Source organism: Heloderma suspectum, chromosome 1, assembly GCF_057233095.1.
Source record: "Heloderma suspectum isolate Gila_16-S chromosome 1, 16-S_ref, whole genome shotgun sequence".
NCBI classification, from domain to species: domain Eukaryota; kingdom Metazoa; phylum Chordata; class Lepidosauria; order Squamata; family Helodermatidae; genus Heloderma; species Heloderma suspectum.
The window spans coordinates 78,562,291-78,584,897 of NC_139458.1; the positions used below are offsets into that span (position 1 = coordinate 78,562,291).

General features: G+C 44.6%; 1 protein-coding gene and 1 long non-coding RNA gene across 19 annotated transcripts in view; one reads left to right on the forward strand and one right to left on the reverse strand.

The window, feature by feature from the left end:
* The window catches only part of TMEM229B (transmembrane protein 229B), a 77,632-nt gene extending 57,306 nt beyond the window's left edge, over positions 1-20,326 (reverse strand). For 4 of the 18 annotated variants that reach the window (XM_084848403.1, XM_084848277.1, XM_084848298.1 and 1 more), the window contains exon 1: positions 9,986-10,606. Coding sequence is in view for 3 of the 18 variants with exons in the window: in XM_084848277.1 (XP_084704403.1) it covers positions 9,986-10,044 (59 nt within the window). In the remaining 15 variants the exon portion in view is untranslated. The other 14 variants (XM_084848345.1, XM_084848292.1, XM_084848263.1 and 11 more) reach the window with 8 other exon arrangements.
* LOC146357473 (uncharacterized) lies at positions 9,459-21,996 on the forward strand. Its single transcript, XR_014789944.1, has 2 exons — positions 9,459-10,228; positions 12,629-21,996. It is a non-coding gene; the product is annotated as an uncharacterized LOC146357473 (long non-coding RNA).
* Positions 21,997-22,607: the final 611 nt, after the last annotated feature.

Below are 22,607 nucleotides of genomic sequence, written 5' to 3' on the forward strand. Positions count from 1 at the left end.
AGGCTAATTTAGTTTTGCCAAGAGAACACGCTGATCATAGCAAACACTCTTTTCCAACAGCACAAGAGGAGACTCTACACATGGACATCACCAGATGGTCAATATCGAAATCAGATTGATTATGTCCTTTGCAGCCAAAGATGGAGAAGCTCCATACAGTCAGTCAAAACAAGACCTGGAGCTGACTGTGGCTCAGATCATGAGCTGCTTCTTGCAAAATTTCGGCTGAAATTGAAGAACGTAGGGAAAACCACTAAACCATTCAGGTATGACCTCAATCATATCCCTTATGAATATACAGTGGAGGTGAGGAATAGATTTCAGGGAGTAGACATGATAGACAGAGTGCCTGAGGAACTATGGACAGAGGTCCGTAACATTGTTCAGGAGGCAGCAACTCAATCCATCCCAAAGAAAAAGAAATGCAAGAAAGCAAAGTGGCTGTCTGATGAGGCTTTACAAATAGATGAGGAAAGAAGGGAAGCGAAAAGCAAAGGAGAAAGGGGAAGATATATCCAACTGAATGCAGAGTTCCAGAGAACAGCAAGGAGAGACAAGAAGGCCTTCTTAAATGAACAATGCAAAGAAATCGAGGAAAACAACAGAATGGGAAAGACTAGAGATCTTTTCAAGAAAATCGGAGATATCAAGGGAATATTTTGTGCAAAGACGGGCATGATAAAGGACAAAGAAGGCAGGGACCTAACAGAAGCAGATGAGATTAAGAAGAGGTGGCAAGAATACACAGAAGAACTATACAGGAAAGATCTGAATGTCCCTGATAGCCATGATAGTGCGGTCACTGAACTTGAGCCGGACATCCTAGAGAGTGAAGTCAAGTGGGCCTTAGGAAGCATTAGTAACAACAAAGCTAGCGGAGATGACAATATTCCAGCTGACCTATTTAAAATCCTAAAAGATGATGCTGTTAAAGTGCTGCACTCAATATGCCAACAAATGTGGAACACTCAACAGTGGCCACAAGACTGGAAAAGGTCAGTTTACATTCCAATTCCAAAGAAGGGCAACGCCAAAGAGTGTTCAAACTACTGTACAATTGCGCTCATTTCACATGCCAGCAAGGTTATGCTCAAACTCCTACAAGCTAGGCTTCAGCAGTATGTGAACCGAGAACTACTGGAAGTACAAGCTGGGTTTCGAAGAGGCAGAGGAACTATAGATCAAATCGCCAACATTTTCTGGATCATGGAGAAAGCAAGAGAACTCCAGAAAAACATGTATTTCCGCTTCATTGACTACACTAAAGCCTTTGATTGTGTGGATCAACAGTAGCAACAGTAACAGTACAAGCAACAGTAAGAACCAGACATGGAACAACCCATTGGTTCAAAATTGGGAAAGGAGTACGACAAGGCATATTGTCGCCCTGCTTATTTAACTTATATGCAGAGTACATCATGAGAAATGCCGGGTTGGATGAATCACAGGTCGGAATTACGATTGCCGGGAGAATTATCAGCAACCTGAGATACGCAGACGATACCACCCTAATGGCAGAAAGCGAAGAGGATCTAAAGAGCCTCTTGTTGAGCGTGAAAGTGGAGAGTGCAAAAGCTGGTTTGAAACTCAACATTAAAAAAACGAAGATCATGGCATCTGGCCCCATCCCTTCCTGGCATATAGAAGGGGACGAAATGGAAGCAGTGACAGATTTTATTTTCTTGTGCTCCAAGATCACCGCAGACGGTGACTGTAGCCATGAAATTAAAAGACGTTTGCTCCTTGGGAGGAAAGCTATGGCAAACCTAGACAGCATAGTAAGAAGCAGAGACATCACCTTGCCGACAAAGGTCCATATAATCAAAACTATGGTTTTCCCAGTAGTAATGTATGGCTGTGAGAGCTGGACTATAAGGAAGGCTGAGCACCGAAGAATTGATGCTTTCGAACTGTGGTGCTGGAGAAGACTCTTTCGAATCCCCTGGACTGCAAGGAGGTCAAATCAGTCCATCCTAAAGGAAATCAACCCTGACTGCTCATTGGAAGGGCAGATACTGAAGCTGAAGCTCAAATATTTTGGCCACCTAATGCGAAGAGAAAACTCACTGGAAAAGACCCTGATGCTAGGAAAGATTGAAGGCAAAAGGAGAAGGGGATGGCAGAGGATAAGATGGCTAGATAGCATCACCGATGCAATGAATATGAACCTGAGCACACTCCGGGAGAGAGCGGAGGACAGGAGGGCCTGGAGTGCTGTGGTCCATGGGGTCAAGAAGAGTCGGACACAACTGAACGACTGAATAACAACAACAAATCATTGGATCCTTTGAAGAAAAAGCAAAGAAGAATATACCAAGTAGAAGACACATGGGGTGGCAAGTATAGCCCAAGTTATTTTTCTGTGAAATTCATAAGGAAAAGGTTTGGACATGTGGTTTGTTTGTTCTGATCTTTCTCAATGGCAGGAAGGGCTGGTGTTGGGAAATGGCTGTCTAACCCTGCCCAGCCACTGCAGCTGTCACTATTCATATCACTACCAGCTCTACTATCGCTACCACAGCATCCTCTTTCTGGCAAGAATGCAGAGCAGTCTAGTACTGTTCCATGCTGGGAAGCCCTTCTTCCAGCCCTTAGCTTTCACGTGAAGCCAGCCGTCCTCTGTAGCTCTAATGGCCCCCCAAGTCCCATAGATGTCCATGTAAAGGGAGCATTGTCAGTACTGTCTCCTCCATGACCCATGAAAACACATCAGCTTTACATTAGAGGCAGAGGTCACCCACCAGTATACCACCAGTGGCTTCTGCTGAGCTGCAGCTTGTGTGGAGGTCAGATCAAGCGGGCAGTTATGGCTTTGCAGCAGTTTGGAGAAACTATTGTACATATTCTGGGCTTGCAGCATCTCATAGAATCACGCAAGGAGATGACAAGCTTATTATTGTTAAATTTACTGGCCTCTGAAATGAAAGGATTCACAGCTGATGAGCAGTATCACACAGATCTTTTGGTTTCTAGGTATAGCCCAGATTTTGCCTTGCTTTGAACGTTGTTCTATCTTTGTCTGCAGGGTAAATGGAGCAGGCTGCAGAAATATTATTTATACTAAGATGGAGGCTTGGATTCAATTTGGGGGCTCTTTTTCAAAAACAAATTATTACCTAATGAAAGCATGTTTCAGTGAATTAAACCAGGAATACATCTTTTGTACTGTAACAGGATCAATGAGGTTTACATTGCTATATAAATACAAGGTTTCTCTATCTTCTTCTTTGTTAAAAAAAAATATTAAGTTAACTTTATCGAGATTTTTATTTAATTATATCAGCTTTTCTTCCCTGATTTTCTATATTGACTATAATCAAGACAGCTTACAGCATTACAGTGACAAAGAACAACCGTAATAGAAACCCCAATATAAAACAATCTAGAATAATATAAATCCAGTGGCAACAAGACAGCATCAGACCAAAGCCAATTGAAAAGACACCATGTCCTAAAAATGCCTGATGAAATAAACACAATTTCACTGCCCATCTAAGAGAAGGCAGTGAAGTGGCCAAATGAATACCCATGGGGGGGGGGCTATTCTACTCTCTGAGTGCCACAGCCAAAAATGCCCCACCTCCCTTGCCTTCCTGCCACACTTCTGACAGCAAGCAGGCATAAAGGAAGCCCTCAGAAATGGAACAAAGTTCTTAGGAATGCTCAAACAGGAGAAGATGACTGTTAAAATACTCTGGTCCAAGACTACTTCGAGCTTTAAAGAACATAACCAGCCAACTTTGAACTGAGGCCAGAAACAAAATGCTAACTGATGAAGCTGCTAAAGAACCAGTACAGTAACATCAGATCTGCTGGCAGCAGACACATTCTATTCTACTCCAGCTGAAGTTTCTGGACCGTCTCCAAAATGTATTGCAATACTCCAACCTGGAGGTAGGTATATGCAACTATCCTCCTTAAAAAACGGTGAGAGCATAGGCCCCAAACTTTTCACTCAGAGCTACCTGCCCCCAATTTGTTTTCTGGGAAACAAAAAGAAAAATCTCATGAACAAGCAGCTTTGCAGCAAATATGAATACTACTTATTTTTAGGTAGTATTCACATAAATGTCAAGTTTGCTCCCACATTATAATGTAAATTAACAAAACTGTGTGCTCTTCTAGGCCTTAAAACTGAAGCATAGAGCTGCTGCTTGCATTCAAGTAGATCTAAGGAAAGTGTGGGCAGGTGTACTGACTAATGAACGCGTGCACCCAATTGGAAAAGAATGAGGAGTTTTAATCTTGCCATCTCAGGGTCTCCAAAACAAAATGGCATCAGAGCAAACTGTTGAACAGCCAAAGGACTTTGGCTCTCTTCACACCTGCCATTTTATTCCACTACAAACCAGTCCTTTTGATTCCAGATCCTTTCCAGGATTTAGACTGGCCCTGTATACAGGCATCTCTCACAGCGTCCCTCCGCATTCTATCTTTTCATGGCTGGACTGAGCTGCACGGAACAATCAGGCCAGAAGGGGGCTGTTGGCCCCATGCCCCCTCCTCTCCCCTGATTATTGGTTCCTATAACATGATTGATGGCTCCACCCCATCCCGCCACTCCTCCACAGCAGGAAGGAAGTCAGAAGCGGTTCTAGTGGCCTGGATAGGGGGCTGTGGGAGCTGGTCCCCTCCTTCCTCCTCCTTCCTCCGAGGGAGAGTCTTCTCGGTGGCTTACCCCAAAGTTGCTGGCGCTGCTAGTCCTTCTCTGCTAAATATGTCAGTGTGTGATGAAATTAAACACAGTATATTGCTTGCACTACTGAGTTTGAAGGGTATACCGATTTCCGGGTTCCCAACTACAGAAGTAAGAAATCCACAAATGGACTTATATACAGTCAATGCACCAAGCCATCCCTAGCAGCCCCCCCACACAAGCGACCACTTCACAGGGGACACCTTCTTCATTAGACCCGGATTCCCCCCCTCGCACACACGTTATTGTTGCTTTCCCCCTTTATTCTGGCTTCCCAATGACCTTGCAAGGTGGGCTAGGAGAAGAGATAGTGGCTGGCTAGGTGGGAGGGAGTACTATGGAAAACCACCTCAGCATTACTGCCTTATCTAAAAACTCCACACCCAAAAAGGAAACTATTAAAACTGACCATTCCAAGCTCTGCATGATGAATTTATTCAGGGGAGGGGAAAAGGCACTTTTAATTCCCACTGAAATCCTAACTGTCAAGCCTTTCTCCTGTGTGGCTGAGAAGGGAGACTCCCCCCTCCCCCCGGGACAAAAAAAGCCCATCAATCTGGTCATCAATAGGGAGAAGAAGCAGTCAGTGAAATCAATGGGAGGGGGAGGTTCCAAGTAAATGCACTGCAGGGGATGGGAGACCTTAAGACTGCTACTCTTAAGTAGACTTACAATGCACTCCTCTGCATGCCTACTCAGAAGCAAGCCACAGAGTTTTCAGTGGCACGTACTCCCAGAAAAGGAAAGCCTTACAGCCAATGAGTTTACTCAGAAGTAAGCACTGCTGTGTTCAAGGGGATCTCGGAACCTGCAGTGGAATGGGAGAGGCAGAAACAGTCACTGGAAGCCCAGTCAGTGACCTGCCCCCACTTCCCATCAATTTGTTGTCATGACAATGTTATTCAACACTGCCCAGCAACACCCCCTAGAACACGCCCACACAAAGCAGGACAAAGCACTAAAGGGGGAATACACAGGGGGGAAATGATTATTTCAATCACAAGCACAGAAAATGCTGGGTTTTCCCCTTTCTCAGATAACACGGGAAGAGGGAAGGAAAGTTGTGAGATTAGATGACATCAGCAGTGGCGTCATCTAAACCTCCCATGAAAACCAGTAATTAAAGAGGAACGATCCAGCTAAAAAACTGAGGTGTGAAGAGAGCCTTTGGCAAAACTAATGCTGGAAGGTACAGCACCACTACAAAATGAAATTCAAAGTGTGGGATGTGTATCAAAATGTGCAATGCTAGAAAGGTTCTGCCAGCTCTTTTTCTGGTCACCAGACCTGTTCTCTCACTCCTAAGACTTGAGAGATGCCACAGTGTGATTAAACACTCTGTTCTTTATTCGCCATACTTTCTGCTGACGGAAAGTCTCATCAAACATTTACACTGATGATCAGAGGTCTGAACAGCCACTGATAAGCAAAGCATGACCTTTTTCCACACCTGATTTTCCCTATGAAAACACATATTTAATCTTCAGGTCAGGCCACCTGCAGAATGTGGTTATTCTACATACCACCTAAGAGAGAGTGCTAGGTTAAAGGAAGGACATAGGGCCTGAACAACTAAATGGATATAGGGAAGAACATAGCCAATGTCAGCTTTCCCCAACCTGGTGCCCTCTAGAGGTTTTGGACTACAGCTTCCATTAGCCTCAGCCAGAAAAGCCAATGATCAGTGTTAATGGACAGCAAAACAACTGGAGGACACCAGGTTGGGAAAGACTGGCCGATATGTTGGGAAAGGGCCATAGCTCAGTAGTAAGCCACATGCTTTTGTACGCAAAAGGTCCCAGGTTCAATTATCAGCATCTGAAACCCTGGAGAGATGCTGCCAGTCAGTGTAAAACAGCCATTACCTATTCTGGCTGGGGAGGATGGGAGCTGTAGCCCAACACATCTGGAGGGCACCAAGTTGTGGAAGGCTAGTGTAGATCATACTGAGATGAACCAGTGGTTTGAATCGATTAATGGCATTTCCCCAGATTTCTAAAATAGATCTAGCTTTTCCTAAAGAAAAGGAGAACTTATTTATATTAATAAACATTCTTTTCCTTCCCCAATTTGCTGAGGGTTAATGAAAATTTTAATTGATATTTCACATTTTGGCTCTTTATCCATTTGACTTGTAGCCTAGCTGTAACAGGCTAAGGTTAATTTTGGGTTACTAGCACTGACAGGAAAACCAATAAAAGTTAGCTTTGTGCAAGCCCATATTGCCAGATTCCAATTTCTTTTAAAGCTTTAATTATCAGTATTGAAATTTATTATCAGCATGCCTTTGCAAATGTACTAAACAAACAATGGTGGGCACTGGACGCCAATGAACATGAAGAAAAGGGTCTGTTCTCATAAAACCCCACCCACACCAGCTCTATCAAGGTTTAGAGTAGAAAATGTAATTCATAAGTAAAACTCCCCTTGATCCAATAGGGACTGAGGTGAGGACACAGTTGCTTAGCAACTTCGCAGATTAACATTTCCCAACTGCTACATACTCTGTGGAGGGCAGTGGGCTGTTTACTGGGACACTTCACTTCTATTCTGGGTTCTTCCACTATTTTACTGTTGTATTCTTTGGATTTCTTTTATGGTTTGGTTGATTGCTCAAGCTTGTTTTTAGATATATATTGTCACTTTGTATACTGTCTGTGTATTTTTATGTTGCTTTTTTGCATATTGTATTTTTAAGGTTTTTAACCTTTGTAAACCGCCCAGAGAACTTTGGCTATGGGGTGGTATAGAAATGTAATTCATCATCATCACCATCTGAAATGGGTGATTAGGCTGCAATCCTGTACACTTACCTGGGAGTAAGTCCTATTTAACACAATAGGGTTTACCTCTGAGTAGATATGTATAGGATTGCATTTTAACCTTTATTTTACTAGCCAAATCATCTGTAAATTGGGCATGAAGGTGTACACACACACACGCATATATATATATACACACACACATACACACACACACACATACACACGCACACACTCTCACCGCTGTGGCTATGCATTTATTTTAAGCAATTTTATTCACCACTTTTCAGGCTGACCCCACAAAGCAGTTTATATACAAATATATACCAGAGATGCAAACATGTAGGACCACCAAGAAGGATATGACTTTTAATCAAAATTCACTTTTCCATTAACTATCAAGAAGATAATGTGCAACAGTTTACTTTATATTCTTAGGATTTCTCTTCACTCCCTAAATGCATAAGTTCATAATTCTTAGGATTCTGAACTTGGCTTGCTTGGACACATCATAGTTAAGACTAACCACAGTTTGCCCAGTTCAGACATAACAACGAACTCTGATTAGTTTAAACTGAAGCAGATGCTTTCAGTCTCCTTATGGCTGTGCTGGAGGAGAGAGTAGGGGGGAGCATGCAAACCTGAAGCTCACCCAGAGCAAATATTTGTTTGCTGGAAGCACCTCTCCAGTGCAAAAGGAATTTACAATAGGCACTTGATTCTTGTTGAAGATTCTGATTTGAAATGGAACAAGCAGCTCTGATTTGAAATGGAACAAGCAGAGGGTCAAATTCTAGTTCAAGCCCCATCACTTAATTCTAAACTAATAAGCACCAATTCTCAAGCATTATGCAATGTAGAGAAGATAACACATGATAGTGAAGGCGCTTAATGGATGAGATCCTCTTTATGCTCTAATCCATCTTTTATATAGAGCTTGAAGACCAGATTGCATAGGGAGAGGATTTATTAGAAAGGGTTGTCCCAAACTTCTGCACTAAATTGATTAATTCAATTGCAGCAGTCAAAGCACAGGATGGCAGAGTTCCTTTCTTCCTTACCCTCTAACATAAATTAATCCCAATCCTCATAGATGTGATGTGTCAAGAGAACTTTCAAAGCAACTTTAGTCCAAAACTGTTATGAACAAGCACTCAATGTGTAAAATAGCATATGACTTCCAAGTTAGATGTCCCTGAGATTGTGATTGTTCTCTGCTCTTTGACACACTTTGGTAGTCATATTGCTGACAAAGTTAAGAGAGCAATCCTATGGCCGCTAGACACTGTCTAGCAGGCCATAGGATATGTCTTTTCTGGGAACCAACCTTGGAGCCCATGCTCTGAGGTTGGTTCCCGGAAAACTGACTGCTCCTCTTGTCTGCGCTGCCTTGGAGGCAGTGCAGAGAAGCCCCATCCTCCGCGCTCACAAGAGGAGCATGGAACGACTGAAAAGGGGCGACGCCGAGGGGCATTCCAGGGTGGGGAGAGCGGAGCTGCGCATACGAGATATCCAATGTGTTGTACGGCAGCTTCCTCTCCTGGTCGGGCCTCCTGCCGCTAGATAGCAAGGCAGGAGAGGCGTGGAGGGAATGATCCCCCCTATGCCTCTCTTGCCTTGCTGTGGATAGGCGGTCGCCTCTGAGTTCAGAGGCAGCCACCTATCTAGTTAGGATTGCGCCCCAACGCTCTCAACAAGCCACAGTATGGCATCATGATCTCCAATTAGCACATACAGTAGTATCTTTTGCTAATGAGCCAAAGCACCACAAGATATTAGCACTGAGTTACTTAAGTTACAAATACCACTAGCAGATGGAAAATAAAGTGCCTTTTTAAAGAAGAGAGTAGGGAGTTATACTAGATAAAGTAATATTGTGAACTCTTAGATTTATTCTTTCCCCATTCCAAAGTTGCTATGGTTTGAACAAGAGGATACTTTTGAATTGTGACTGCTGCAGCCTTCTACTAGGATCCAAAGACTTTGGGACTCCTTTATCTTCACATGCTATAGAAACTTACATGGAAGCCTATACTTTCACTTTCATAGTGGGGTTACACAACTGTCAAGAAGAAAACTGCCAAGTGGCAGGAAGAGCAACAGACGCATGCCTGAAATTTGCATGGCAGGCTGAACTACTAAAGAGGAGGTAGGACCACTTTGTATAAAACTGAAAGGAATATAGGAGGAGCATTTGGCACCAAAACGATCCTTAAAAATCAACAACAACCCAATAGATACATTTTACTATGAATGAATATATGTTTCTTGCTAAACAAGACAAATTCATCCCTGCTTTATAGACCAAGCTACAAAGCTAAGAGCTGCTTCAATGTGACAAAGCATAAATAAAAACTACTCTCAATCAAGGAATAAAGTTTAACCATTGGATTAGATTACTGTAATGCAGGCTTCCCCAACCTGATGCCTTCCAGATGTGTTGGACTACAAGTCCCACAAGTCCCAGCCAGCATGGATTTCACTGGCTGCCAATCTGTTTCCAAGGATAATTCAAAGAGCTGGTTACCTTAAAAGTCCTATATGCCTTAATTTCTGGGTATCTGACAGCAACCTATTCCTGTCCATGCATTAAGGGCATTTGAAAGCCCTTCTCCGAGCGTCTCCACTTTCTGAAGTTAGCCTGGTGGAGACCAGAGATAGCACCTTATCAATTGCGACACCCCATCTGTGAAATACTGTCCCTGCAAAAGCTCATTAGGGCGTCTTCATGTGTTTTCAGCACTAAGCAAGGATCTTGTTATTTTCTCAGGTCTGGCTTTTTAAAATATAACTTCAGCTTGGTTTTATTCTGCAGCTATGCTTTTATAAATGCTACTGTTCTAGCTACATGTCGATTTCCTGTTTTATTGTATTGATTGCTAATAGAATGACATGTAATATAAATTTTAGAAACAAATGAATGTATAAATAAATAAATAACCAGTGTATTTCATCATATAGAAGTGCATATGTAATTAGCTGTGCTACATTACAGTCTACACATAGGTTTTAAGGCACGCTGTTCCTTACACACACACACACACACGCATGCACACGGGGTGGGGACAAAAATAACCTCCCTAATTAAAAAAACACCACCATATTTGGGGCTCCTTCACATGGAGCTTATCCTGCTATTGAGATTGCTCACTCACGGAAGTTTGCGGGTCCTTTTCATGACGTTGTTAACCGCCAGAGCACATCCAGAGGGATCTCCCAGTTATTTCACTTCAGAAAGATCTGGAACTAATGGACCATTTTTTAAAGTCGGAATGTAACGTGATTGAAACAGCCACTAGATTGTGCTGTTTCATTGTGTTCTGTGAAGACTTGAAAAGTAAATGCTTCCTCTCTCAGCAATCACATGGTCGCTGTCTGGGAGCCCGTGATAAATATCGAAAGGCTCCGGAACGGGAGAACTGCAGGGTTTTTCTTTAGTGTAAAGGCAGCCTTTAGCTTATAACTTGCCAGTAACTAAGCCTGAGGAGAGGCATTTCAACCTTTTAGAAGGGGGGGGGGGCTGCGCAAAAGTCTAGAAACCACCAAATGATTGGTGGTTGGGGGAAAAGGGCTGAGACAAGGGAAGGGTGTGTGGCTATTTGGGGGACTCCAGAGGGCCAGACTGGGACCTCAGGAGAACTGGATTTGGCCCTTGGGCATGCGGTTCCCCATCCCTGATCTAGATCCCTTCAAGTTTGGGTTTCAGCTTTAGTTTTAGGACTGAAATAGCATAGATCACCCTAGTTGCTAGTGTATGACTTCCACCAGGAGATGGTCAGGGAAGTGTGACCCTATTGATTTTCTTGGACCTCCCAACAGCCTCTCATACCATCGACCATGGAATCCTTCTGGGCTGTCTCTTAGGGATGGGTTTTAGAGGCACCATACTCAGGTGGCTCCACTCATTTCTGGAGGACAGGTCCCAGAAAGTGGTAATGGGAGTGGGGGTCTACAGTTCTGCCCCATGGATTTGACTTTTGGGTACCTCAGCTTTCCATTTTGTCCCTCATACTTTTCAATATCTGTCTGAAGCTGCTGAGTAAAGTTGTCCAGAGCTTTGGATTGATAAGCATGCTGATGACACCTAGCTCTATCTCTCATTTTTATAAGATCCTAGAGAGGCAATAGAAACTTTTGCCTATTGCAGAGTGGTAGGCAGCAATATTGCAACCGAAACTCTCCCCATGACCTGAGTTCGATCCCAGCAGAAGCTGGGTCTCTGGTAGCTGGCTCAGGTCAACTCAGCCCTCCATCCTTCCGAGGTCGGTAAAATGAGTACCCAGCTTGCTGGGGGAAAGGTAGTCACGACTGGGGAAGACAATGGCAAACCACCCCACTATAGTCTGCCATGAAAACGCCAGCGCAAGCGGCGTCCCTCTAGGGGTCAGTAATGACCCGGTGCTTGCACAGGAGGAACCTTTTTTTCCTGTGAGGGACAGGGTTGGAGGGAACAAACTGAACTTTAATCCAGATAAGATAGGGGTTCATCTGATCTGGGAATAGGTATACCACCTGTTTGGAGCAGGGTCACACTCCACCTGAAAAATCAAGTTCACAGCTTGGAGATGCTACTTGATCCAGCACCACTTTTAGATGATCAGGTGGCTGCAGTGACTAGGAGAATCTCTTACCAGTGTTGACAGGTTTAACAGTTGCACCATTTCCGAGAGATGTCAGCTCCACCCATGGTCATTTATGCTTTAGTAACCTCAAGACTTGACTACTGCAATGTGCTCCCTGTGGAGCTGCCCTTGAAAAATGTTCAGAAACTTCCAACTGGTGCAAAATGCTGCTATCAGGCTGGTGATGAGCATTCCCTCTCCAGGGAAAATCATCAGGCTCAGTTCGGTTCTTAAGGAGGTAATGTAAACTTGGCTCTTTAGGAAGGCTTTAGGGCCCTGTGTTTTTTTTTTTGCTTCTATTTTCCACTACCTTGTTTTTCTGTATTCCTGCTGAATCTGTAACTTGATGGTAATTGTACTGTGAATTTTTTTTTGGCACTGTTTGCTATTTTATCTTTGATTTCTTTACTTTTTAATTGTATTGTTTTATGCTTTCTTATGTAATACTGCTGTGGGGTTTAGCTTTTAAGGAAAGCAGAAAATAATAATAAATATGACATTTGTAGTGACTCTAAGAGTACCTCAACGGAACCATCCTTCCCTTTCAGCCAACACAGGAAGTGACAAGTTAGAAGGTCAGATATCCAGATTGGGCCCACAGCCAGTCAAGAAGCTGCATATTTCCCTACATAGTAATAAGCCAGATCAACATAGGAGAGAGGAGAGATGTTTTCTGCCAGCCTTTTAACACTTAAGTCAGCTCATCATACTGACCCATCTGCCTTAGAAGATTTACCTCAAGGATATTTAATGCTGACTTTGAACAGGTAGGTTGTCTTCTTTCTAGACCAGCTTTCTCACTGCATAGTAAAATATTGTCTTGCCACTTCAAAACAGAACTACCAGACAGCGCTGGGATGAAATGGGGGCACTCAATGGAAAACATGGAGAAGTTAACACTGAGATACCTATAAATCACTAAGACATGCAGATGGGATAAGAATCACAGAGTATCAAAAGGAAAGGTCCACTCGTCAAGCCCATACAGAAAACCAAGTTACACCAGGGTAACTTGGCTACCTGGATCATCCTGCCAAGTGGCAAGGAGGATTTTAACAGGCATTAGGTGCAGATATGTGATAAGGCATGAGATGAAATGTGTAGTAAAATGGTCATCCATACTCATCCTTTGTTCAGTCTTAGCGATAGAGCACAGATATCCACTTCAAAGGCTAAGGGGGGTGGGTGCCTAGCTCTCACAATTAGCATGCAAGGTGCTAAACCAGTATCTGTGCTGTACAGACTACAAGCGGAGGCTCACGTGAAAGCGTTTCCCCATGCAAAAAGATAAAAATAAAATTCCTCCTCGCACAAAACTAGACATCGGGTTCTCAAAAGAGTTCTAATCTAGCCTTCTCCCTGCTATTTATGTAAGAAAAATGACTATGGAAGGAAAATCTATGCAAGGACATGTGAGCAAGTGAGGGCTTACAGTTTTTGAGCCCCCACCTGCTACCTAAAGTGATACCACCTACAGGTTCACCACCCCATCTATTGCTTGTGAGAGCTAGCTAGAGACTACTAATTTTTATGGAAATATTTGGAAAAAGAATATGAATTTTCTCCCCAAATATTTCTTCTTTAGATGTCATTCAGGAAATTCACTTCCCGTGCCTGTCTACTAAACAAAGCTGATGAGACAACAGTTATTTGTGAATAAACTAGGTCAAATTTTTATTCTGAGATTTAGCCTAGAATCTTATTATTATAATCTGCCATTTGGGGGGAAGGAGATATATCAGACTCCCAGGTTATCAGCTGAATAGCTTTTACTGGCTCAAGCTGGCCAATTCTGGTCACAAGCAAAGTTTCTCTCTTGGATTGTTTTCATTACTTTCAAGGCCAGCATCAGGGGTCAGCATCATTGGGCACTTGTCAAGGCCCACACCCCTGCAGGGAACCCACTGTCAATCCCTGGGGCTTCCTGGTACTGCTTCACCGTCCTGCTGGTACATGTTCACTTGCCCTCTCCTAGCATGCAGACAGTAACTACTAAAGTGAGAAGATGGAGCAGTGTTCTTCACTTGCCTTGTACTATCCTTCTGAGCACTCCTGCAGTCTGGGTCCAGAGAGAGGGGGAAAGTGAGTGGGTAGTGGGGACAGAAACAGAGGTGGGCATTGAAGTTGTCTTGCCCAAAGATCTTTCAAAACCTGGGGCCAGCAGTGATTACTTTACATTAGAGATTAAGGTTCAAATTTCTGCTCAGCTGCGAACCTTGCTGGCTGATCATGGGCCAGTCACTATTCAGTCCAGAGTTCAAAGCTGATGAGAAAAATGTGGTTAAAGGGGAGCCTGGTTTGTTACCATCGATGGTGGTTAATGTCAGTGCCTATTCATGTGGGAAAGGAGAGGGAGGGGAAGGGAGTGTGCACACTCCCAATTTCTAAAGCATGGTAGGAGAAATCAGGGCTTTCTTCACATGGAGCGTTTATCCTGTGATTGAGATTGCTCTTCCGGAAGTTTGCGAGCTCTTTAGATGATACTATGACCCTCCAAGGTGTCTTCTGCACTAAATGACCTTTGTTCCATTTTTAAATGGATCACAGATAATGAGCTATCAAATTACCGCATTGTGTTCCACTTGAGTTCCCTCTGTGAAAAGAGAAAGCGGCAAGAACAGGAGCAAGATCAATGAAAGATAATGGAAGACTCAAGATACGGGAAGAAAGAAGGGGAAAGGGGAGGGGGAAAGGAAGCAGTTGAAAAAGGGAGTCGTAGTGATCCTGCATTTAAAATGGAAGCAGAAAGCCCCATTTTAAATGCAGGATTTTAGGCTGGTGTAGAGATGCTCCTAGAATGTAACATCTGCACCTTCCCAGCAAGAGAGGAGTATGCTTGAAATGAGTTAGTTGAAACTGTTGCACAGTCTTTCCATGTACTATCCCTGATAATGATATAAAAAGTTATGCCTTCCTACACAGTATTTAATTAGTCCTTTATTCTTCTTCTCTTTCTATGAGCAGCAGCTCAGGAACAGTTAATGACAGGAAAAGTTTGCATTTGGCTTGAATTAAACCCTTTTGTATAGCAACTGTGAAATGGAAATTTAAAGACTAAAGTTAATTAGCTTCTAAAAGCACTCCAACAACCTTGAGTACTACAGAAATGCTAATTGATAAAAATGGTTGCTTTTGTTGGGTTACCAGTTCAGTGGCAGATTATTACATAAATACCGTATTCCTGAAAGCTTGTTCCCTTTCACCAAGGGTAGATTTCCACTCCACCCCGCTCTTATTTTTCAAAGGGAAAAGTGAAGGTTTATTTTCTGTCATAATGAACAGGGCCAAAAGCTACCCTCTGCTGAGGGCCGCAAAATTACAGGGAGAGATCTGTAACATGCTGTATGATCACAGATCTTTGCTCCTTTAATATTGTTTTTTTGTTTGCTTTGCTTGTTTGCTACGGCTATTTATATACTGCCCTTCAACAACATTCTAAGGGCAGTTTACAACTTTTGTTACTTGTTTTGCAGCTCTTCTACCCATCTCTTGCCAACATACCCCGCCCCCGCCAAATCCTTACATTTATTTACCACAATGTCCAGAACCTGATCCACAAGTTCGGCAAGACAGGTACCTGAAAAACATCCTACCTCTAAAACTGCAAGCCACTGCATGCCTGCTAGAAACCAAATTGCATTAAAATAAGCAGAACATACTTCTGAGTAAATATTCTTAGGTTCAGGCTGTGTTATTCTTCACCTCCCAGTCAAGAATGCATCCACAGAGTTACAATCCAACATTTTAAATCAGCAATAGAAGCCGATTTAGGGGGTGCTCCAGTCAACATTATGCTAAAAAATCTTCCATTTAAACCAAAAGGCTTAAAAGTGCTTAATCTTTGTTGGATCACGCCCCATACAATACCCTCAGTTATTATAGTCCCAGTTCCATAGATGGATAGTGAATTTACCAGTTTTTCTAGTTATATTTCTCAAAAACCTTCACTCACACAAAGATACATTTTGAATAGTGCTTGTAATATGGAGTCAGAGTGATCCTAGGCAGCAAAGAGCCTAAGTCATGTGGTCCTGAAAACTCAGGAGCAACAACGAACATATATGGAATTAAATACAGTAGCCATACCACTTTAAAATCGGTTCCTCTTTTCAGATGGAGAAAACGTAGGTGGTACTTAGCAGTTCTAAAGTTAAGCAGCACAGGTCTCTAGTAGATTCTCCAACAGAATTTGTGATACTTATCATCTGCTAAAAAACTGGTTGTTTTATTATAGCTATGTATCATGTGATCAAGATCACTATTACTCAGTTGGTCAAGTATAATCAGGATTATGTTTAGAATCATAAGAAACACATACACAGGGGAAGGGGAACCCTACAATTTGGTGATGGATACAACATTCAGCATCCTAATAATCTCACTTTTAAAAAGCAAGTTGCTAGACTTTATGGCCCTCCCAAATAGGCTTGGAAATGTGTGGCCAATGCCTAGTGAAATCTCAGAAGCTGGGGTGGGGCTCTGAAAATAATTTCTCATAATTAGGACTTCAGGCTTAAGTAACTCCCAGCTCTTCCCATAACCAATAGAAGCAGAATAGATTATGTAAAATAAGCAATGTATAGTTATTATGCATAGTTCAGATTTTCTTAGCATCAAATTTGTGTTATCTTGGAGCAGAAATTATATTTATTTATTTGGAGAGAGCAGACCACTCCAACTATAATTTCTACCTTACTGAGGAAATATTTTCTTGTAATCTGGCATATGTCAGGTTGAATATTCACAAGAATTCAATAATTCCACAGTTGTTCGTGTTAGCAAATTCACCTCCATTCAGATGACAGTCAGGTTGTCAGTCAGGTATGAAATTCCCCAGGGCTCTGTTCTTTCTTCAATGATTATAGGCACTATTTTCAAACATTGGTTATTTCAGTCAACACAATTCAGCAGGTTTAAAAGCAACATGACTTGATCACAGAATAGTACACACATCTGTTGTCAAGCTGGTCCATATTTAGCTGTGAATATGAGGATATTGACTTTGCCCCCTTGAAAGAGAATTAAATGGGGAGTAAGCAACTAATGTACCATTCCTCCATCCCATTCAGCTTTAGTCTCGAAGAATCCTTTTTAATTCTCTGTTAGAAGGAAAAGAGTACAGGCTTATTCACTGAAGAAACTGACACCACCCCATGTGGAAAACTTTTCTGGCTTCTGATGGGATGGGAGAATGAGGTTGCTGGTGGAAGAGATAACACGATTCCTGGTGGCTGGTTCTCACATGCATGCCCACCACTTCATGAGTTGTGTATGAATGGGCCATCACAAATACACAGATCACCACACCACAGGCAGAACTGTCACATCTCTTCACGTAACCCCAAAACACAAATGCTTGTCAATGCAGTCCATTGACATATTCAGATGCTTCTCACCAGATGGAATATGATCCCGTGTAGAGAAATCAAGCGATGTACATGAATGTATGAGCCAGACCCAACATCTTAGATATCACAAGAAACCCTCACCAACTGTACTTAATTCCTATTGGCCCCTCTATGTATATATATTTGTGCAACCAGCCTCTGGCTCTAACGGAAGTACACTGTACTGCCTTGGGTGCTTCCAAACAAGGCTTTTATTGTGCCATAATTCTGCCTCATTCATGGGATTTTACAGGGGTTCCAGACATCATCCTCTTTTAACCCTCCTTTCCCACCACTTCTTCCATCTTTTTCTTCTTTCAGCAGAAAATCTGTTAAGAAAAGAAGAGGAAATAGCTACATAATGCCTTCTGATTTTTAGCACTAGGACCCCTCTGTCTGGAAGCACCCCTAGATATGTCCATTACTGAAATAGTAGATTCCCTTACTATAGCAGGAGAACTAAAGAACTATGACAAATCCCAGAGAAATAACTATGCTAAGTCTTACAACACAACAACAATAGCCATGCTGCTCCATGAGAAAAAACAAATCCAAGATCTACAGTTGAGTAATACCTTTATTAGAACCAACCAAAATGTGCAAGCTTACAAATTCTCCAGAACTCTTTATCAGGTTAGGAGGTACAAAAAGGAGGAGATGGGGGAAGAAACATAAAAGTCCAAAAATCTAGCCAGTTGTGACCATGAACAACCAGCTGCAACAACTCATGGCCACAACAGCTAGGGTTCTACTCCAATTAGGAGCATCTTTCCAAGGTTATGTTAAGTCTGTAATATGTTAAGTGGATAAGTTAAGTCTGTAACAGCGAAAAAGAATAAAGTGCTACGACATTTTAGAGAGCAGCAAGTGGATTGTGGCATGTGTTTTCATAGGCAGCCAACAATCAACTCATCAGATGCACAAAATGGGTTGAGGAGGTGGTAGGAATACATGTGGGAGGTGGAGGAATAAATTAGGCGGAGAGGAGCAAGTTAGCCGACAGAGATTTAGGCTTAGATCTGGTCCTACCTACTCTTTCAGCCTCAGTGTCCTATCTGTAAAATGGGGTGAGTGGGTAATAGTGGCTGGACTCTGAGGGTCCCAGTGATGAACACAGTGGAAGTCTTAAAGCACTTTGCAAAGGAGGAGGAGCGCTATAAAACAGTAAAGAGTGGCAGTTTATGTGGCGAGAAGAAAACCAGAGACAACAGCCTATCCTGAACAGCTGGAGAAGACAACATATAGCATACATAAGGCGAGCGGTCGCTAGAGAATCAGGGGGAAGCCCCAGCATTTTACAACTACTGCATGGCTCCACATAAACAATCCTGCCGCTCACTAAGGAGGACCCAACTGCTTGGAAGAGGGCGGAGGGAGGGGGGGCGGAGGGCGAGGAAGCAAAAGCGACGTCAACGCATGGGGCATCCTTGGACGGATAGTACTGGCCCGGAGTCCTGAAAAGCCCCTTTCGACCCCAGCCGAGCTCTCCCGCCGCGTCTAAGCGGGGAGGATTCCCGATCTCCGCCCCACCCCGCCGCCGCCAGTCTGTCTCTTCCTGGACTGCGGGCGACGCGCTCGAGGCTCCGTGTCTCCGGCGAGGCAAGAGCGCGCCCAGCCAGCCCGGCTCAACCTCTGGCCGAATCGATCCAGGCCAACCTGCCCGGCGTCGGCGGGATGCCGCTCCGCATCCTTCCCAGGCCGGCGGGGGCGTGGCGGCTCGGAAGCCACGAAGGACCGAGGCAGGAACTCGGTGGCCGGCTGAGCGCTCGCGCGGCGGCAAGATCCGGCGGAGGGAGGCAGCCTGGGCGGGAGGGCGCGCCGCTTGTTTGCCTTCCGCCGCCCAGCCAGGCGCCGCCTTCTACTCGCTTTGTTGCAGGCTGCGCTCGCCCCTCCTCTGCCGGCTCTCTCCCTCCTGTCCCGCGCTGATCCGCAAGGAAGTCCCCCGAGCTGGGACTTCCACCGGGGAAGCCCGGGTGGTGGCGGCGGCGCCTGGCGCTGATCGCCTCGGTCGTGCGGCTCCAGGCATCTCCGCCACACACCCGCCCGCCCGGTTGCGGGGAGGGAGGGAGGGAGGGAGGAAGGAGGCCTCTGCGGATGCACCTACCCGGGTGCTGCTGCTGGGGAGCGGGAAGGGGCGCGCAGCGGAGGGCCCGGGCGCAGGGGCCCGCTCGCGGCGACACGGCTCGGCTCAGCAGCAGCACCGCATCGCCCCGCTCACCTCCATGCAGGGCTCCGGGCGCCTGCCGCCACCGCGGCTGGAGATCAAATGTGCCGGTGGTGGGAAAGGACCCATAGCACGGATGCGGCGGTGGCAAACTGCACATGCTCTCTCCTGACAGCCGGCCTCCCCCCGCGTCCCTTCATGGCTTAACTCTTTCGCTGCCGCAAGCCAGGCGGGCCGTGCGCGGTCCGACCAAGAGCCGCGCGCCGGGCGTCGCGTCCGTTCTTAGGCTGGGCTTAGGTCCTCCCCGCGCCCTGCTGTTGGCCCCAATCCCCACGCCCGCCGCCGCCGCTCTCTGCTACAGTCGGGTGATCGGCTTGGCAAGCCGCGGGCTGCGAAGGGTTAGTTCGCCCAGGTCCTTTGCCAGGTACAGTCAGCCTCTTCCTGGTTTGAATAATGTTCCTGGCAGATCTGCGCGCCTCGAGGTTGCTTCGTCCGGCAGCCGCCAAACAAAGGCCCAGAATCCACACGGCTTCTCGGGACCTGAGGCCCGCGCCTGGGGACTCCATCATGCCAAGAAGCCTGATCTCGTAGACTTGTGAGGTGCCGCATGTGACGTGATGACAGGGGAAGATGCGGGAAGAGAAACAGATCCTTCCTTTCCATCCTGCCTTGCAGCTGTCGCGCATACATCACCTCATTACCTGCTAGGAGTGAGGGATGGAAACGTGGAAGGCAGACGAGGGTCCCTAGGCCATCACGCTGGTGCAGGACTAGGTGCTGGAGGGGTCAGTCCAATTTCAGAGAAGCCCTTTGGGGCCACCATCGGGCGGTGGGTGGGACTGAAGGCAAAAGGGGCGGAGTCAAAACTTTAAACAAGCAGCATATTGTAGTTTAAGGGCACAATCCTATGAGATGCACCCTGGGTAGTAAGCCTCCAAATTCAGAGGCTTACATGTATCCAATAGAGAGCAGGAGATGCCTTGTGCGTCCCACTCTGTATTTAAACTAGATGGGTTTCTCCGCCACTCTGCACCCCGTTTTATGGGTGCAGAGAAGCAGCCGGCGTGGTTCTCTCCGTGCTAGCTGGGATGGGGAGGGGAGCGCAGCACAGTTTCCTGGCTCTGAACTTGGAGCCAAAAAACTAAAAAATCTTATGTCTCCCAGATGCTGTCTAGGGGACATGGGATTGCTCCCCAAAGCTCTTACTGCCAGTAACTAATTTTATTTATTTATTTATTTATTGCATTTATACCCCGCCTTTCTCCCTCTCGCAAGGAACTCAAGGCGGCTTACATTCTCCTCCTCCTCACCGTTGTATCCTCACAACAACAACCCTGTGAGGTAGGTTGGGCTGAGAGTCTGTGACTGGCCCAAAGTCACCCAGTGAGCTTCCATGGCCAAGTGGGGACTAGAACCCGGATCTCCCGGCTCCCAGTCCGTCACTCTCACCACTACACTACACTGGCTCTCCAGTAACTAAGCCTTAGGAGAGGCATTTCAGCAGTTTAGAATGGGGGAAAACTGCATGAAACTGAAAGGCAGAAAACAACCAAATGATCCAGGATCTGGAGTACGGGGTGGGGCCGGAGAAAGGGGGTGGGGCCTTCTAGAGGACCCTGGAAGCCTGGATTGGGACCTCGGGCAGGCCAGATTTACCCTGTGGGCCTGAGGTTCAACACCCCTATGTTAAATCATTAGCTTTACATAAAAATCTTAGGAATGGAGGGGATCCTCCCATGGACTCAGTAGTCCAGTGCTTTGCCCCAGACCATAATATGATTAGATTCCTGCATTGAGCAGGGGGTTGGACTTGACAGTCTTATATGCCCCTTCCAATCCTACTATTCTATGATTCTATGTATATAAAAGCACTCTTGACCAAAGACACAACCCACTGGGAGATTTGTGCTCTTGTGCAGCTTCCATTAATTTCATTGAGACATATGCTATAGACTGTTGATGGATTTTGCTGTATTTTGTCATTGAAATTGGAAGATGCCTTGTAGGCCCCTTCCAACCCTACTATTCTATGATTCTATGCTGTGTTGATACTCATAATATGCTCTTATAAAGTGGGGTTCCATTCTGCCATTTCTAAAACCCATTTATTCGGGCTCTGGAAATTTTGGTAGGTCAGTCCAGTCAGAAATGAGGTGTACATTAGTTAGTAGTTGTTATGATGTAATCTTGTTGATCAGCAGCTGTTATATTCTGATTTGTAGGTGATTGACAATTCCACTGCTAAATATTGACTGCTGTAAGCTCGGCATTTTACCCTTATACATCATAACTAAAAAAATAAAATAAAGTTCCATGACAAAGCATTGCCCGTGAGATGTCACAGGTCAAAATGTCATCAACAAGACTTGCAATGTGTCCTCCTTTTCTTTGCTAAGTACCATGGATCAAGTGGCAGGCATTTGCTAAAAAAGAACAATTAGATAAACTCACTCTGTGCCAAAGCCATTATACAGAGTGGCCCAAAAGTAGGTATACAGTATAGTTTAAATAATTCTAATTTATTTATTAAAATATAAATATTTAATATTTACTCCCCTCACTCTCTATACTTAACTGATTTAACTGTCACTTCCTGTCACTCTTCCCAAATGTCATTCTGACTCCACCCACACATCTTACACATTCTCTCCCCCCCCCCCATTAACATTCTAAACAACTGTATACCTACTTTTGGGCCACCTGGTATAATTCTAATCTCTTACAAATTCATGGTAGACTGACTTTGAAGTGACACACAGTCCTTGCACTTAGAAAACTAGATATTTCTGACCTAACCTACTTTACATCTAGTGTTCTATTTCAAGGACTTTTTTTTATGGAAGACCATTCAATCATGCAAACCCACCCACACACCCCGGGCCGCAACTACAGCCTGTAGCAGCAGCCCAGTCTAGAATCAGATTTACCACCTCACCTGCTCTTTGTGATAACTAGACCCTTGTCCTTCTTAATTAA